Consider the following 19485-nt stretch of genomic DNA (forward strand, 5'->3'; position numbering starts at 1 on the left):
ACAGTAAATCCAAGGAGGGATGGTAGATCTTTTGTTTGTGGTGCTTAGAAACCTATTACTTGTGTTGTCTAATTCTAACATAATTGATTATTTGGTTTAATGAAAAGGACTGAAATGTAATATAGAGAATGTCATTGATAAAGCAGCTGGAAGTGGTTGTGTAGAGGATTTATTTCTGTAAATATTCTACCAAAACGTCCTTGCATCCTTATGACTTTCTTCTGATGGACAACTCTCTGTCACAGTTCAAATAAGTCTCAGTTAGTTTTAACTTTACACTGAGGCGTCCTGATGTTGAGGATATTTGCTTTTTACATCTATGTGATTTTGAGCACTTTGCATTCATTATTGGCTGAGGCTGAGGCTTGGAGGTGAGTGTTTTTGACAGAAGTTGAACGGGATAATGGTGGGAAGCTTGTGGACAGGGAGGCATTGCGTGAAGGTACTGCTGTGAGCTCCTTGTATGACTTCACTGATTAAAATATGACTGATGCCTCAGTTAAGGTTCAGTTTTGTTGATGAGGCATTCGGAAGTGACTTAATTTCACAGAACGTGAGTGATATAAGCTGGATGCAAGTATACATGATGATGGCAAACTGGTGGGGGGGGGGAGGCTATTCAGTCATCCACTTTGTATGTTGGGATCCCACACAAACTCATTACTTTAATGTTAGCAACACACATCAAAGTTGCTGGTGGACGCAGCAGGCCAGGCAGCATCTCTAGGAAGAGGTACAGTCGACGTTTCAGGCCGAGACCCTTCATCAGGACTAACTGAAGAAAGAGCTAGTAAGAGATTTAAAAGTGGGAGGGGGAAAGGGAGATCCAAAATGATAGGAGAAGACAGGAGGGGGAGGGATGGAGCCAAGAGCTGGACGGGTGATTGGCAAAAGGGGTATGAGAGGATCATGGGACAGGAGGCCCAGGGAGAAGGAAAAGGCGGAGGGGGGGAAGCCCAGAGGGTGGGCAAGGGGTATAGTCAGAGGGACAGAGGGAGAAAAAGGAGAGTGAGAGAAAGAATGTGTGTATATAAATAACAGATGGGGTACGAGGGGGAGGTGGGGTATTAGCGGAAGTTAGAGAAGTCAATGTTCATGCCATCAGGTTGGAGGCTACCCAGACGGAATATAAAGTGTTGTTCCTCCAACCTGAGTGTGGCTTCATCTTGTTCCTCCAACCTAAATTCTATATATTGGCAAGACCCGATGCAGACTGGGAGATCGTTTTGCTGAACACCTACGCTCTGTCCGCCAGAGAAAGCAGGATCGCCCAGTGGCCACACATTTTAATTCCACATCCCATTCCCATTCTGATATGTCTATCCACGGCCTCCTCTACTGTCTCGGCCTGAAACGTCGACTGTACCTCTACCTAGAGATGCTGCCTGGCCTGCTGCGTTCACCAGCAACTTTGATGTGTGTTGCTTGAAATTCCAGCATCTGCAGAATTCCTCGTGTTTGCGACTTTAATGTTAGGGCTCTCTCACTGGATTCTACTGAGTTCGAGGCTGAGGAATCTACTCACGCTCTTTTCGGTTAGCTGTCTAGCTGTCCTCCACCATGTTTGTTGTGATGTGGGAGTATTCCAGAATTTGTCTGATTTTGTTGATCAAGTCTGCATTGGTCTCTGTGCTTGGCTTTGTGATATTTGAAAACTTTTATTCTTGTAGAAATTGGTGACATACCAAATCTTTTGAACCTCCCAATCAAGTATAGCCACTGACGGACCTTCATCATGATTGCATCAATTTGGTGGGCCTCTGAGATGTTGACACCCAGGCCTTGAAACTGTTCTCCCTTTTCACCACTGACCTCTCAATGAATATTAATTGGCATGTGTTCTCCCGACTTCCCCTTAATGAAGTCTGCAGTCAGTTACTTAATCTTGCTGACATTGAGTGTAAGGTTGTTGTAACCAGCTGATGTATTTCACTCCTCTACCCCTCCTCATCACAAATGTTAAATTATTCTGCTGTTACTACCTGTGATACACACTAACTCAGAGAAACTCCATTCTGGATTAGCTCAATTTTTTTGTTTTCTCTTGACACAGCGTACCTTCTTGGAAAAGCAGTGTAACAGTTTTTGCCATGTATGTCCTTTCTGTGGAAGCAAGGGTTTTGTCTTGAAAAGGCTGCTATTCTATACATTCATATTGAAGAGATTATTTTCAGTGTAATAACTTACGGTTTGACAGTACTTCTTATCACATTGAATTTGGCTAGGTGTCGGTGTATGCTGTTCCTGGAAAGACGGATCAAATGAAGTATCCATTGGAACTAACGGTGAAACTTCTCAACTTTTTTGAGGGTTTCTTCAATATATCTTATTCCTTAAAGAAACTAGGTAAGGTAAAACATGAATGTTTGTAATAATGCTTTGTTAATATGTTTGTCGATGACTGTAATGGTGTGAGTTTTGCAATGTAATATGTTCAGCCTCCAGTAAAAAGCAATAAATCTGGATCAGGTTTCAGTTTAGTTTCACTTTAGTAAAAGCATTTTTTCTTTGCATGTCAAAAAGATGCAGTACAATTCTAAATCTTGTGTACTCGGGACAGGTGCCGTACTGAGAATCTCTGGACAATTGGATGTTATTCCATTTGATTGTAATTGACGCAACACATTTTAATTCACATTTATAAAGATAAAGATTAGTTCTACATCAAAGTGTACTGTGAACTGTGTAATTTGCATCAAGTCAACGAGGATTATGCTGGGACAGACTGGAGCAGTGGCAGTGCTGAGCCAGTGCTTGCTTTTAATTTCTCCCTTTGATTCAATTCTTGGTTTGAAATATTTGTGCTAAGTTACTTGTTTCTTCTTCTGCAAAGACAAAACCAACATATTTCTTTAATTGCTCTGTCATTCCCCTATTCACAATTATGAATTTTCACTGCAGGTAACTTAGAAACATAGAAACACAGAAAACCTACAGCACAATACAGGCCCTTCGGCCCACAAAGTTGTGCCTAACATGTCCTTACCTTAGAAATTACCTAGGGTTACCCATAGTCCTCTAATTTTCTAAACTCCATGTACCTATCCAGAAGTCTCTTAAAAGACCCTATCATATCCGCAGTGGTGGCGCTGAGGAAATTACAATAGCACCACCAAAATGTCAACTGAAATTTGACATATAAATTGCAGCTGCTTTCTCTGTATAATTTTGAATATAGCTTGTTTCTCCAGTTGATCCAGTGAAACAGCGCCCCCAATTACCATAGCACCCACGCAGCAATAAAGTTGTAAACTCTCTGCTGGTCTAAAGGCTGATTTATACTTGTGCGTCAAATGTACGCTGTAAGTACGGCGTAGCCGCGAACCCTACGCTGTACTCTAAGCAAACCTTATGCCGTAGCCTAATGCGCACCTCTCCCAAAATGTAACTACGCATCGCAGCAACGCAGACCAAAACAACTGTGATTGGTCTGCTTGGTAGCACCGCACTTCCTCCTACGCTGCAATAGCTTCCCATTGGGTGACTGAAGGGCAGGGAAGGAACTCTGGCTGCAATGCTTTCCATAAAGCTTTACAGACTTCTGAAATTATGGAGGACACATCTTACGAAAGACCTACATTAGCACCTGTTTTCATTAACCGAAAGAGGATTTTCGTTTTTACGAAAAAAGACGCTCACTTTAAACTTGTTTACCCCGAGGAAGACTACCATGACCATGAAGCCTTGTGCAGGCAGGTATGTGCGCATGCGTGACATGCTGATTTTTTCGACAAATCGATTTTGGCTCAAAATTCTCGAATCTGTTAAGTGACACTACACTGTACATACAGAAAGTTCACCCTCCTTCGGTTTCAGTCGCCATTGTTTGAAGTTTGAGTTTCTTCATGTTGAGTTTCAACATGAAGAAACTCAACACAGTGGCATAGAAACCCCACCGCCAACTAGCGTTTTGGCAGTGAATTGCAGAGCGACGCAGCCACACCAACGCACAAGTATAAATGCTCACAACGGTGTAGGCTACGGCGTAAGCTAGTATGCACAAGTATAAATCAGCCTCAAGGTCAGATCCACTCTACGCTTCTGCTTATTCATTCATTGTCAATGTCTTGCCGTTGCTGTCCTCAGATCAGTTAAGCTGATCTAAGATCACTTAAGGTGGTGATGTCACTCACGCAAGAGATTAATAGAATACATACATTGTGCAGGATCCAGGCGCAGATCCATGGTCTCGTGAGACTAATGGATCTTACACACACACACACATGCATTGTGCTTTTACAAGCTAGCGTGGGCCTGGCACATGCATTATTTTGACCGGCATGAAAAATGGATCGATTTTTAGTCAGAAAACAGCCAGAGGGATCAGTGGTGACCAAAATGGTGGGAAATGAAACCACATTCCTCTGGAGCCAAGGTACCAAACACAGCACAAGTCTGTATTCTTGCAGCCCCAACTCCCCTCATACCCACCCATCACCCACTGGTGGCACCAGAGATTTTTTCTTGCTGGTGCTACAGTGGGGCTGAATTATTCAGTGATGGTGCTGAGGGATGTACCCTATGGTAATATGTATTTGCAAGGCCAGACGTGTGGCGTTCAAAAGTCAGTTTCAAGTATTATGTGCCTACTATAAATGCCTCTGTTGATTCATAAGCAACAGCAATTGATAGATCTAATATAGAAGTGAACTGTGACAGTGTCAACAGCATCAGAGACAACCCGGACTACACAGAGCATAAACAAACAAACCAACAGAGCATCCGACCCACAGCGCACAACATGAATCACGCACCACTCCCGCAATCGGCGTCAAATGCGTGCTTTTCAACTGAAAAACACAACACGAACCCACAATGTCCACTGCTATTTGCATTACATAGACAGACAATGCCAAAAGATACACCGTTATTGAAGTCAAATAAGGCAAACAACAGATGCAAGGCCTTACCAGGAGTTGGACAAATTGTACTCTGACCATGCAATACCTCAATTAATTCGGCTACTGAATTTAAAACAAAAATCAACAGAATCACCACTTGGAAGTCTAAGCAAAACCAGTAGGCTTAATAGCAGTAAATGTAATACTTTAGGATTTGCAGGAAACATAAGGACTATTGGGTATCCACCACAAAATAATAATTATAATCAGCATTAGTCTTGATCCAAATTTAAAAAAGAATCAACACCATTGATGTTTTCAGAGAAGCACAATCCGTCTGGTGTTGTGATTGGTGGGGAAAGCATCAGCGATTTTCTGGATGTCAAGTGCTTTGGTCCTCCGGCTGTTTATCGCCAACAGGGCCAAGTTGCTGTTCCGAGCATCACCGCTGCTATTCCTTAGGTAGTTTTTGAGGCGTCTGAGGCAAGAGAAACTCCTTTTGCATGAGGCAGATGTCACAGGCAGAGTCAGTGATATGCAGATTAGTTTGTATAAATCTATAAATGCATCGCGGTAGGGTCTCATTAGAGCTAATAATTCCACTGTGTCATTCATTGTCTGTCCTTGCTTTGTTTTGTTTCTAGCAGACACCGAACCTCTTGTAGCTCTGCAGTCAGGTTCACTTCAGTCACTCCATAGTATTGGGCCATTGGCCAAAGACAATTCTAGTCTAGGAAGAGATTGTGTTTGGGACTCAATGCTGAGACTCCAGTCAGAACACCCCCAGTCTCAATTGAGAACCGTCTTTCCATTTCAGTCAGAAGTCTGTCTATAACTGGATAGAAACAGTGCTTGCGAAGGTCATCAGAGGATGTGACAGGTGTGCTTTCAGTTTGGGCTTCAACGACAAAATCATGTAGGTGGCGGGGTGGCTGGGCCTGTCTCCTTTCATGTGGTCTTCTCTGTATACCAGTCTTGACACACAGGTCCCTAGCTCTTGCGTGAATTTCACTCCATGATTCCTCTCCCAGTTTTGCTGAGAGTGCGTCGATAACAGACTGAGCCAAGTCCACAGCGGATGAAAGCTCCAAACGGGGAGATTGTAGCTGGTCTGACATGAACTTGGTGACTCGGAATAAATCCTCAAACAGAGTGAGAAGTAAAGCAAACTGCTCGTCAGTCAGTCCATTTACTGCTCTGGCCTCCGTTTTCCTCCGTGCATTTGGTTTACCTATAATATCCTGTAGTGTAGCTAGAATGGCAGGGAGTGATTTCCTTATAGCCCACAAAGCTGTATACTGCCATGCCCAGTATGTATCTGACAATATCTTCAACTCCACGGGCTGTGTAGTTGGTTCCAGTTCATGAAAAGATTGTGGGCGACAGAGTTTGAAAAGAAGTTGTAAAGATGACAAGATCACAAGACAAAGGAGCAGAAGTAGGCCATTCAGCCCATCGAGTCTGCTCCGCCACTTCACTATGAGCTAAACTATTCTCCCATCTAGTTCCAATTTCTGGCTTTTTCCCCGTATCCCTTGATACCTTAACTAGATACCTATCAATCTCCTCTTTAAACACCCTCAATGATCGGGCCTCCACAGCTGTATGTGGCAAGGAATTCCATAAATCCACAACCCTCTGGCTAAAAAAATTTCTCCTCATCTCTGTTTTAAATGGGTACCCTCTAATTCTAAGACTGTCTCTTGTCCTGGACTCACCCACCAAGGGAAACAGCCTTTCCACATCTACTCTGTTCAACCCTTCCAACATTTGAAATGTTTCTATGAGATCCCCTCTCATTTTTTTATACTCTAATGAATACAGTCCAAGAGCTGACAAACGCTCCTCATATGTTAGCCCCTGCATTCCAGGAATCATCCTCGTAAATCTTCTCTGAACTCTCTCCAACATCAGTATATCCTTTCTAAGATAGGGGGCCCAAAACTGCACACAGTATTCCAAATGAGGTCTCACCAATGTCCCACAGAGCCTCAACAACACCTCCTTACCCTTATACACTATTCCAACATAGCATTCACTTTCCTTACTGCCAGTCCAACCTGGTGGTTAACCTTTAGAGTATCCTGCACGAGGACCCCCCCCCCCCCAAAGTCCCTTTGCACTTCCGATTTTTGAATTGGGGCTGCAAGAATGCAGCCTTGTGCTGTGTTTGGTTCCTTGGCTCCAGAGGAATGCAGTTTCATTCGGCTGTATCCATGCATGGTTGAACGATTATTAAACTGGAACTTAAACAATGAGAGGTTGCGCAATGGTGTAGTTAGATGTAAATGTACAAACAACTCTCAATGTTGAGACTGACCCTCCTCTCATTTTAAAGTGATGCTTTTGCTACCCCTTGACCTCACCCTCAATATGACTTAGAAATACAAAAAAAACACATATTTAGCAGCTAATTCTAACAGGATGGTGAAGGGGTTAAGTTCAAAGGAGGTGTGAGAGGCAAGTTTTTTTTTACACTGTGGCGGGTGCTTGGAATGTGCTGCCTGGGGTGCTGGCCTGCGGGAGGGGTATGGGACAGGTGGCAGAGGAGGTGTGGCGTGCTTGCAGACACACCCTGCCCTGAGACACCAGGGAAGGTTGTTTGATTCCAAACAATTGGTTAATTGATCATTACCTCATGTCTCTCTGGTGCTTCCCACTCGCTCCCCCTCCCTTCCCCTTTACCCAACCATGATTCCCCCTCCCTGCCCCTTTCCCACTCTCAGTCCACAATAGGGACCCATAATCAGAATTAGGTTTGTATATGTCATGCTTTTTTTGTGGCAGTAGTATAGTGCAAAACATAAAATTACTACAGTACTGTGCAAAAGTCTTTGGCACTTAGAGTTAACGTGCCTAAGACTTTTGCACAGTACTGTAAATTTGCTGTGTTTGGAGGAGATATTGGATAGGTGATTCATTTACACTTAAATGGCTTGCCACCAGTCTTCTGTTTGACGAAGTACTGTGGATTGAGTTCATAACAATGCGTTTCCTAAAAGCTGTGAATACCAGACGCTGCTGACGTTGTAGTTTGAGCAGATGCTGTAGTTTCGAAGACAGGATTATCTATAATTTATAAATATGAATTGTCCTCTATGTTAGCATGTAAAGTACCAAATAAATGTATTGTGGATTTGACTTGCACTCCTAAAGGCTGTGCGTACCAACCCAGACATGTTGGCGTCAGGAGGGAAGGATGAAGTCAGAAGGTGTGATGATTTGCATTTAGCTTCAAAAGGAAGCATTGCCTATGCATTGTCTATAACTTGGTAAATAGCGATTTTCCTTTGTGTTTAGCATATAAATATCAAGCCCACATTGGGCTAGCAGACCTTTCCACCGAAAGCGTCTCCGTCCGTATGATGCCTGCTGTATCTTGTTGTGTGGAATGAAGAAGCTGCTTTGTATCTACCAGTGACTCTGTGTCTCTCTGGTGATTTCATCCACGCCACAACAGGGGATATGACACATTTCCAAAACCAGAACTTCCCAATGACCAAACATTTTAATTCTGATTCCCATTCCCGTTCTGATATGTCAGTCCATGCCCTCCTTTTGTGCCAAGATGAGGCCACACTCAGGGTGGGGGAGCAACAGCTTGTATTTGTCTGGGTAGCCTCCAACCCTCTACCTTTTTACTGTAGCATTTTCCCTCTTCCAGTCCTGAGATGAACGGTCTTGGCCTGAAACATCGACTGTTTATTCATTTTCATGGATGCTGACTTCCTCCAGCATTTTGCAGGATAGACAAAGGAGAAGCGATGGATGCTGTATACTTAGATTTTCGGAAGGTCTTTGACAAGGTGCCACACATGAGTCTGCTTAACAAGTTTAGAGCCCATGGTATTACAAGAAAGATTCTAACATGGATAAATCAGTGCTGATTGGCAGGAGGCAAAGAGCCTGTTCTGTTCCACAGGGGTCTGTTTTGGGACCATTTCTTTTTATGCTATATGACATTGACTTGGATGATGGAATTGATGGCTTTGTTGCAAAGTTTGAGGTTGGTACAAGGTTTGAAGATGATACAAAGGCGGAAGCGCAGGTTGTCTTGAGGAAGTAGGGAGGCTACAGAAGGACTTAGATTAAGAGAAAAAGGCAAAGATGTGCCAGGTGGTCATGCATTTTGGTCAAAGAAATGAAGGGTAGACTATTTTCTAAATGGAGAGAAAATTCTAAATTCTGAGGTGCAAATGGTCTTGGGGGGTCCTAGTGCAATATTCTCTAAAGGTTAATTTGCAGGTTGAGTCAGTGGTGAGGAAGGCAAATGTGATGTTAGGATTCATTTCAAGAGAACTAGAATATAAAAGCAAGGATGTAATTTGAAGACTTTATTAAGTACTGGTGAAAATTGTGAGCAGTTTTGGGCCCCCTTATCTAAGAAAGGATGTGCTGACATTGGAGAGAGTTCAAAGGAGGTTGACGATAGTTTTTGGAGGAAGTTACCAGGAAAGTAGATGTGGTCTACTTGGATATTAGTATGGGGTCCACATGGGAGGCGAGTCAAGAAGGTTCAGATGCTCGGCATTCAGGGTGAGGTAATAATTTGGAATAGACATTGGATTTATGGGAGAAGCCGGAGAGTGGCCTGACTAACAGGAGACCTGTGACTAGTGGTGTGCTGTAGGGTTCGGCATTGGGTCCTTTGTTTGAAGATCTGGATGATAATGTGGTTAGCTGGATCAGCACATTTGCGGATGGCATCAAGGTTGAGGGTGTAGTGGAGTGGGTGTAGTGAGGAAGGGTATCATGGCTTACAGAGGTATCTGTATCAGCTGGAAAAATGGGCTAAAAAGTAGCAGATGGAATTTAATGCAGACAAGTGAAATGTTTTACACTTCGGTAGGACCAGCCAGCGTAGGTCTTACATAGTGAATGGCAGGGCACTGAAATGTGGTAGAACAAAGGGATCTGGGAATACTGGTCCATAATTCATTGAAAGTGGTGTCACAGGTAGACAGCGTTGTAAAGAAAGCTTTTGACACATTGGCCTTCATAAGTCAATGCATTGAGTACAGAAAATAGGATGTTACATTTGAAGTTGTTCAAGATGTTGGTGAGGCCAAATCTGGAGTATCGTGCACTTTCTCCAATTTAGAATCTCAACCCACAGAATGATGGTATTAAAAGCTGAGCTATAGTCAATGAACAGCATCCTGATGTGTTTGTATAGTTCAGGTGATCTAAGGCCATGTGAAGAGCCACTGAGATTGCAATGATAGGCAAAATGCAGTGGGACTAGGTCCTTGCTGAGGCAGGAGTTGATTCTCGCCATGACCAACCTCTCTAAAAGCATTACATAACCGTAGGTTTGAGTGCTACTGGACGTTAGTCACTAAGGCAGCTCGCATTATTCTTCTTAGGCACTGGTGTGATCGTTGCCCTTTTGAAGCAGGTGGGAACTTCCGACCAAAGCAATGCAATGTTGAAAATGTCCTTGAATATTCTGGTCAGCTGGTTGTCACAAGTTTTCAGAGTCTTACCAGGTACTATGTCGGGGCCTGCCGCCTTGGGAGGGTTCACACTCCTGAAGAACAAACTGATAATCAGCCTCTGAAACAGAGATCACAGGGTCACCAGTTGCAGCAGGGATCTTCATAGCTGTAGTTATATTCTCCCTTTCAAAGCGGGCATAGAAGGCATTGAGCTCATCTGGTAGTGAATCATTGCAGCCATTCATGCTATTGGGTTTCGCTTTTTGTAGGAAGTAATGTGTTGCAAACCCTGCCAGAGTTGACGTGCCTCTGAAGTCGCCTCCTGCCTTGTTTGGAATTGTTTTCTCTCTCTTGAGTTGGCCTTCCGCAAGTCATATCTTCAGACCTGGGTCTCCAGACTTAAATGCCACAGATCTAGCCCTCAGCAGACAACAAACCTCTTGGCTCATCGACGGCTTTTGGTTTGGGAATGTACAGTTTTCGCAGGCACATGCTCATCCACACAGATATTCTGTGGACTTCTTAGCAGTAAGACCACAGTCAGTCCATTGGGCAGCAACGTCTCTCATCCCATTATGATGAACACTGGCGCTCCCTGCGGCTGCGTGCTCAGGGCTGTTCAGGCTGCTGGCCCGTGACTGTGTTGCAGGATCCAGCTTAAACCATGTCTTCCAGTTTGCGGATGATACAGCAGTGGTTGGACGTATCAAGAACAATGGTGAGAGGAAGTGGGGTGGCTGATGAATTGATGTGAGAAGAAAAACCTATGCCTGGATGTGGAGAGGACAATGGAAATCATTGTGGACTTCAGGAAGGTGCAGACAAACCATTTCCCTCTGCGAGTACATGGCTTTTCCATAGAGAGAGTTAAAGTGTACCAAGTTCCTGGGAGTTCATATCACGGATAACCTCACCTGGTCCCTAAATATCACCTCGCTGAACAAGGCAGCACAGCAGTGCCTCCACTTCCTAAGGTTGAGGGAAGCAAGGCTCCTGGCTCCCAACTCCCATACGGGAGCACCATTGAGAGCATCCTGACAAGTTTCATCTCCGTCTGGTACGGGAGCAGCCGAGTATTGGACCAGAAGTCCCTACAAAGGACAGTGAGAACAGCTGAGAGGATCATAGAGGTCTTCCTACCATCCATCGGGGACATTTATCAAGAGTACTGGCCCTTAGTATTATTAAGGCCCACCCATCCATCTAGCATCCTCTTTGACTTTCTACCATCAGGCAGGAGACTCCAATGCATAAAAATGAACGGTCAGGATGAGAAGCAGTTTCTTCCCCCAGGCCATTAGGTTTCTGAACTCCCTGCCACATGGAAGTGTCACTGGTTAATCTGTTCCATACCTTACAATATTTAATATTAATGCACTTTAGTTTGTTATTTACGTATGGCTCATCTGTAGATTTTATCCTTACCTTCATTAGTTATCGTGTGTTATGTGCTTTACACCGTGGTTCGAAGAAATGTTGTCTCATTTCTATGTGCATTATATGGTTATATTCGTTATATACATATATGTAGTTAAATGACAATAAATATGACTTGACTTTAATGAAGTCAGTAACAACTGCAAACTACTCATCCAGATTCGAGGGTGAGTCCCTGAATATAGTCCGGTCCACCAATTCAAAGTGGTCCTGTAAGTGCTCCTGTGCCTCCCTTGTCTATAACTTCTGGGTCCTTACAACTGGTGCTGCAGTTGTCAATCTCTGCCTATACCCAGGGAGTCGAAGTTCAGCCAGGTAATTAGACTTCCCAAAGTGAGGGCATGGAACAGCACAGTAGGCACTCTTGTTGGTGGTGTAACAATGGTTCAGTGTGTTGTTTCCTCTGATACTATAAGTGATTTATTGATGGTAATTATTTAGTGAGTTTTTTAAGCTGGCCTGGTTAAAATCCTCCAAAATGATGGTAAAGGCATCAGGGTGTACTCTTTTGTGCATGTTAATCACATTGCTCAGATCATCTAGAGCCTGTTCAGCATTGGCCTGACATGAAATGTACATCGCTCCCAAAGTGATCGCTGAAATCTCATGTGGCAGGTAAAATGGATGGCACTTAATTGCGAGATATTCCGGATCTGGAGAGCAGAATTGGGACATCTCTGACATATTGGTGCACCAAGCGGAGTTGATCATGGGGCATACACCTCCATCTCTGTTCTTGAGAGACTCGACAATCTATCCTGATGGTGTATAGTGAACCTGTATTTACTAAAGACTGTATATTTGCCAGCAAGGTAGTTGGTATTGAGAGTTGAAAACCCAATTTTCTTAAACACACCTGAATCCCTGATTGGCAGCCACGTTTCCTTCAAGAAGTCCAAGGAGTAGTGTGGCCACAGTCAGTATTATTGCTGTTGGTTTTGAACTGTGATAGATTGTTCAATCGCTTTGAAACATCTTTTTTAACTGTACAGATCTTGGAATTAGTTGTGATTCTCAGCTGTATCAGGCTGAAACAGGAATATTTAATCATAACTATCGATCTGAGCTGCAATGAGATTGCCGTCTCAAGGCGCTCCAGAACTAATGGCATTGTGGTCTCTGGATGCAAAGTGTTTCCCCTACACAGACTTACATACTGATGAGGGAAACTTTCCTGAACACATTTGACAAGCTGTATCCCATCAAGTCCTTTTACAGTAGGGGATTCCCAGTCAATACATGGAAAATTAAAATCACCTACTGTAACAACCTTATGTTTCCTGCAACAGTCTGTCATCTCTCTACAAATTTGTTCCTGTAAATCCCTGGGACTGCTGGATGGTCTGTAATAGAGCCCCATTGACGTGGTCATATCTTTATTATTTCCAGTTCCACTCATAATGCCTCACTAGTTAAGTTCTCCAGTCTGTCCTGACTGAGCACTGCTGTGACGTTTTCCCTGACTTGTCCCGCCATCCTTCCTCCTTTAATCCTCCCACTCTGACATGTTTAAAACAACAGAACCCTGGAATATTGAGCTGCCAGTCCCGTCTGTCCTACAACCAACCAAGTCTCACTAATGGTTATAATGTCATAATACCATGTGTTGATCCATGCCCTGAGCTCATTCAACTTTTTTACAATACTACTTGCATTGAAATATACTCAACTCAGGACACTAGTCGCACTATGCTCAACTTTTTGATTTCTGACTTTGTCTGAGGTCTTATCAACCTCTGGCTCCACAATCTCTGCACTGACTGTTCTGGCACCTCGGTTCCCATCCCTCCGCAACTCTAGTTTAAAACCCAGCATGCAGCAGTAACAAACCTTCCCACTAGGATATTAGTCTTATGCCCTTCCTCCTACACCAACTCCTTAGCCACGTGTGGAATTGTTTAATCTTCCTACTTCTAGCCTCGCTAGCATGTGGCATGGGTAGCAATCCTGAGGTCACAACCTTTGTGGTCCTGCCTTACAGCTGAGCATCTAACCTAACTCCCTGAAATTCTTATGCAGGACCTCGTCACTCATCCTACCCATGTCATTGGTACCTACATGGACCATGTCCTCTGGCTGTTCGCCCTCCCACTTAAGATTGCTGAGGGCTCGATCCAAGATGTCGCAGGCCCTGACACCCAGGAGGCAACATATGATCGAGGAATCTCATTCTCATTCACAGAACCTGCTGTCCGTTCCCCTAACCAACGAATTCCCTATTGCCACAGAGTGCCTCTTTTTTTAATTTTTGTGGTAGCAGTACGGTGTAGTACATAAGTTGCTACAATACTATGTAAAAATTTTCAGCACCTTCACTATATACATGTTCCTAAAACTTTTGTACAGTACTGTATGTACTTACTTCTTTCATATACTTAATGAACTGGCCCACACAACATTTTGTGGTAGAGAGATTCACTGGTTCACCAAAGTGTGGGTGAAGTTATCCTGATCTGAGAAATTACATATTCCTCATCTTAAGACTGATCGCTGGGTCAAGACTCTCCAAACTTTCGGAACTTTCTCCTTGTATCCGTTCTCTGTATTGTTAGAATTTCACTGAATTCAAAGAGCTCTTCTGATTCTTCTAGTTATCAGTGAAAGTCAACCAACCCACTCTTTCTGAGTTTCACAGTTCGGGTAACCAAGAGATCATTTTAGTGAATCTTTGTTGTACTCCCTCCATGTCAACAATTTCATTCCCTAAATTGTGCACATAACTCTAAATGAGATCTTCCCTTTTCCATACACAGATCTAGAAAGTTATCCTCCTTCCTGTGTAACACTTTCCTTTATTGTCACCAAACAATTGATACTAGAGCGTACAATCATCACAGCGCTATTTGATTCCGTGCACTAAATGCTGGAGGAACTCAACAGGTCAGGCAGTTTCTTTGGAAAAGAATAGGTAGTTGACCGTTCAGGCTGAGACCCTTCATCAGGACTGTTCATTCTTTTTCATAGATGCTACCTGAGCTCCTGAATTCCTCCAGCATTTTGTGTGTGCTACGCTAGATTTTCAGCATCTGCAGTATCTCTTGTGCCTATCCTTCCTGCGTTCATCCTCTTGCAATAAAGGCTAAGATCCACTTCACTCCTACCCTCCCCAATCTATTCAATTTGCCATTTATTTGTACTGAAGAATTTTAATTTCCTTTTCTAGATCTGGTAGCACTCCCTTACTTTCAGTGGGGGCCCGTGGAAAATTGGGGCCTGATCACTGCTCAAGAAATGATACTTCTTTGCAAGGAAGAGACAGCTTCTGCAACAGAGAAACAGACAATTGCTCGTGTGATTGCACATGAATTGGCTCATCAGGTATTCAAAGTTTATTGAATAATATGGGTTGATTTTAGTTAAGCAGCTGTTCATCAGTTCATGATTGAACAGATTTATGTCATTAGTATGTTCCACAAATCATTGATTAGCCTTAGATCAGATTTCTGCTTGTCCTAATTTCTATGCAGTATGTCCTGTTGCTACGTACTTGCTGAAAGCTCACTAACATCTCTTGTGGGTCACATTTTTTTCAACTTTTCCACTTCTAGAATCTGATTCAATCTTTTGTTTCTCCCATTTTGTAAACACAAATGGAATGTTGATGAAATAAATTAACTTTCATTCTGATAGTACAAGTTCTTTGCTACCTCGACTGTAACACTGCATTACTTCTACTTGGAAAAGGAGTTGTCACTCTTAACAATCTGTCTGCTCCCAGATTGTATATTTTTTTTTGCTGAGAGTGATGAATAAAGACTTGAGAGTGGGAAAGAAGGGGAGCAATTGAAATCTATCAATGTTGGCTGTTGGCCTGGTTTCTAAATTAAAGAAGTGGATGATCAAGAGATTTGCGAAGTTGCTCGGAAGACGTAGATGATTTTGAAATGTTTCAGTTGATTCCTGGAACAAACATTGGAATTCAACAAGTTGATATTAGTTCCTTGTCAGCCAGATTTTTGTTATTTCTAAATTTAATTTTAATTTCTAATTGGCCACCTTTCTAACTGCCACAAATTACCCAGCAGTTATCAAGTTTATTCAGAAGTGATGTTGAAGTTCATGTCGCGGGATGATATAATAGCAATAACTGAAACCTGCTGTCCTCAAAGGATGGTTATGAATATAGAATTAGAGGATATACTTAGGAAAGATAGGCAAGATCATAACGGTGAAGGAGTAGCAATCTACATAAGAGAGTTTAAATGTGCAGTTGCTTATGATAGGAGGCCACTTGAGACTTAATGAAGATACCCGGGTGAGAATTGAAATCTATAATGATAAAGGAATACCATTGGATGCATTGTTAATACCCATTGTGATTTTAATAAACAACTCTATCTGAACACTAAAAAAAGCAAGTTCTAAGGGGGGTGTTACAGTTATGGGAGATTTTAATTTCCGAAAATATTGAGTAGAGGAACCCAGTGACTAATGGATTAACAGGAAAGTGAATTTATTAGATTATTGAACAATCCTTTTTTGACCCAGTACGTTAATGCACCAACAAGAAGGGAGGCCTGTCTAGATTTGATATTCTGTAACAATCTGGATAGAATTTTGAGTATGGAATTTGTTGGGCCCTTAGGAACAAGTGATCATAGCATTCTTAGTCTCAAAGTTTTTTGGGACAGAATATCAGCAAAAACCAAAGCTGTTAAATTGAATTTCAGAAAGGAGAAGCTTATGCAGATGCAACAAGGACTTCAGAAGGTAAATGAATGCTTGACATTGAGTCAGTTGAGGAACAATGGGGTTGATTTAAAGAGATAATATATGCAAGGCAGGAAATGTTCATACCCAAGGTCGGGAGAAGCAATAAAAAACAATAGTTCAACTGCAGGGATGAGTAAAGATATACATTAACATTATCAAGGTATGCAATGACAGCTATATAAGGAATACAGAAAAATAGTAATGATGTTGACTGTAGTGCATGTCAAAATATGAGACCTATAGTCAAGAGGGAAATTCAAATTGCCAAAAGGCAGGTTGAGAAGGATATTGCTGACAATGCCAAGATTGACCCCAAGAGATTTTTTCAATACCTTAGTAGTAAAAGAAAAGTCAAGGAGGAAGTTAAGTGTAATAGGAATAATAGTGAGTTGTTAAATTATGCAGAGAAGAACATAATGGATACTCTGAACTCATATTTTGCTGAAGTTTTCACCTGCGAAGATATTAGCAATATGCCAGTACGTGTAGAGAAGAATAAGGTTGTTTTAAGTGACTTAGAAATCTTAAAAAGTGAGGGCCTGCTTTAACTAAAAAGGCTAAAAGTTAATAAATCTCCAGGGCCAGACAAAGTATATCCAAGGGTACTTAACGAGATCTGTGAGTATATATACAAACTCCTAACATGTATTTTTCAAAAGTCATTGAAGACTGGTGAAATCTCCAAGGACTGGAAACGGACTAACATTGTGCCTGTACATGAGAAGGGTGACCGTAATGACCCTGATTACTATAGACCAGTAAGCCTAATGTGTATTGCAGACAAGATAATGGAAACAATAATAAAGAGTGAGATAGAAAAGCAGTTGATAAGTACAGGCATGTTAGCAGAAAGCCAGCATGGGTTCAGAAATGGGAAATCGTGTTTCATTAATATGCTGGAGTTCTATAAGAGGCAACTAATATTTATGATAACAAGAGAGTGGTTGATATTATTTACCTGGACTTTCAGAAAGCTTTTGACAAGGTACCCCATGAGAGGTTAATAATCGAATTACAGAAGGTAGGGATTCTGGGAAGGGTGTGTGAATGAGTGCAGAATTGGCTCAAAAACAGACAAAGAGTTATGGTCAGAGCGACACGCCCAAAATGCTAGAGGAGCTCAGATGGCCAGGCAGCATCTATGGAAAAGAGTACAGTCGATAATTCGTGCTGAGACCTTGGTGAGAGGATCATTTTTATACCTAGAAGATGTTAAAACTGGAATTCCACATGGAGCAGTTTTGCGGCCACTGCTGTTTCTAATTTACATTAATGATTTGGATAACCACATAACAAATAAACTAGTAAAGTTTGCCAAAAACACAAAATTAATGGGATGGGCTAATAATGTTTAGGCAACAGAATCTACAGTTGGATCTAAACAAAATCCAGATGATGGGAGATGAAGTTTAATGTAAGTAAATGTAAGGTATTACATTATAAGAAATAGAAATATTAGATATAATTATAAAGTGGGGTGGGGGCTTGAGCTAGAAAGTGAGTTAGTATGAGAAGCATTTGAGCATCCTGGTAATCACTGAGTCATCACTGTCAACATCTAGACATGCACAGAAGTAATTAGGAAGGCTAATAGAATGCTAGGCTATATAATGTGAACAGTGGAGTTCAAATCTTGAGACGTCCTCCTTAAGCTGTATAACGTGCTTGTGAGGCCACACCTTGGGTACTGTGTACAGTTTTGGGCACCATATGTTGTGAGTGATGTGGAGAGAGTTCAGAGATGGGCGACTAGATTCGTACCACGTCTGCATGGTATGAGCTATGAAGAAAGATTGAAAGTATTAAATCTTTTTAGCCTAAGTAGTTGTGGAACGAGCAGAGACATGATAGAAGTGTTCAAAATCATTAAGGGTGGATGCCAGGTGCTACTTCAAAGTTAATCCATCATCAAGGACACAGGGCCATAGGTGGAGACTAATTGAGGAGAGATTTCAGACTAACATCAGGAAGCATTTCTTTACTCAGTGAGTTGTTGACACATGGAACAAACTACCCAGCTGTGTAGTTGAGAGTAGTATATGAGATACTTTCAAATCTAAACTCGATAGTTATTTCAACACACTATGTGAATAGGAATTTGGCAAGCTTTGTTGGGTCAAATGGCCTGTTCTTGTCAAAAACTTTTTAATGTTCTATTCACATCAGTTTGTTGCTTAGTCTGACTAGAGGAAGCATTGATATTGGCTGTGATCTCTAACCTAGGAAAAATCAGTACAGCTATGAGGTATTAAATTTTGATGTTAAGACAATACCTCCCACACCTTCCACATTAATATATAAATATTATTTGGAAATTAATGAGAAATTTGTTAGTATATTTGTAGGTTTTCATAAATAAAACTGCTTAAGTATTTTCAGTTTAAGGGAAACCATAACAACTACTTCATTGTCAACCAAACACAGAACATAAAATGTGGTTTTAAAAAAACTTCACCTAATTACGTCATCCTGTTAGAACAGCCTCTTAAAGTGAACCTCACTCGGTGCTGGTGGTTGTGGATTACACATTTGTTCCCATCCACTACATTATCCTACTCAGGCCCCCCAGGGATTCACTAAAACGAGCATTGTGAGCCTGCCCAGAGCTTGGGTCCTTTGTTCCATGGGTGGAGTAACTGCAGGTGCCTCCAGCTTGTCCAGAGATGTGTTAACATGCTCATGGTCATATCACGACGTCGGGGGCATGGTAGCGGAATCCTACAAATCTTGGTGGGCCAGTTTAAGGTGATCTACCGAAATATTTTCAGGTTTATCCCTCCTATCCTTGATATCTTCTCTCTCTGTTCCTAAACATCGAATGGACCATTGTAAGGGGGCCTAAGGTAATATTGGTGTGCATCATGGCAGACCAAAACATACAAGGTGGAACGTCAGTCAACAGGAACCTAAGTGTGCTATACGCCATGATGGGTAGGAATGGGTTCAAGATAATTGAGTTTATTGAGGAGGGCAGAACACCCTGTTGAAAGGCCGACCAGACAGCTGTGGAATAAAATTGCCTGGCACTCTTGCTGGCTGCCCAGACACCAACTCAG

The 19485-nt window shown here is 42.2% G+C and overlaps 1 protein-coding gene across 1 annotated transcript in view; it reads left to right on the forward strand.

Annotated features, from left to right (window-relative positions):
- Positions 1–19485, forward strand: part of LOC140211526 (leucyl-cystinyl aminopeptidase-like) — a 95793-nt gene that overhangs the window by 11146 nt on the left and 65162 nt on the right. The window contains exons 4-5 of the mRNA XM_072281315.1: positions 2226–2346; positions 14880–15034. Of these exons, the coding sequence (XP_072137416.1) occupies positions 2226–2346; positions 14880–15034 (276 nt within the window). The remainder of the gene's footprint in view (positions 1–2225; positions 2347–14879; positions 15035–19485) is intronic.

Source organism: Mobula birostris, chromosome 17 (genome assembly GCF_030028105.1).
Source record: "Mobula birostris isolate sMobBir1 chromosome 17, sMobBir1.hap1, whole genome shotgun sequence".
In the NCBI taxonomy this organism is placed as follows: Eukaryota; Metazoa; Chordata; class Chondrichthyes; order Myliobatiformes; family Myliobatidae; genus Mobula; species Mobula birostris.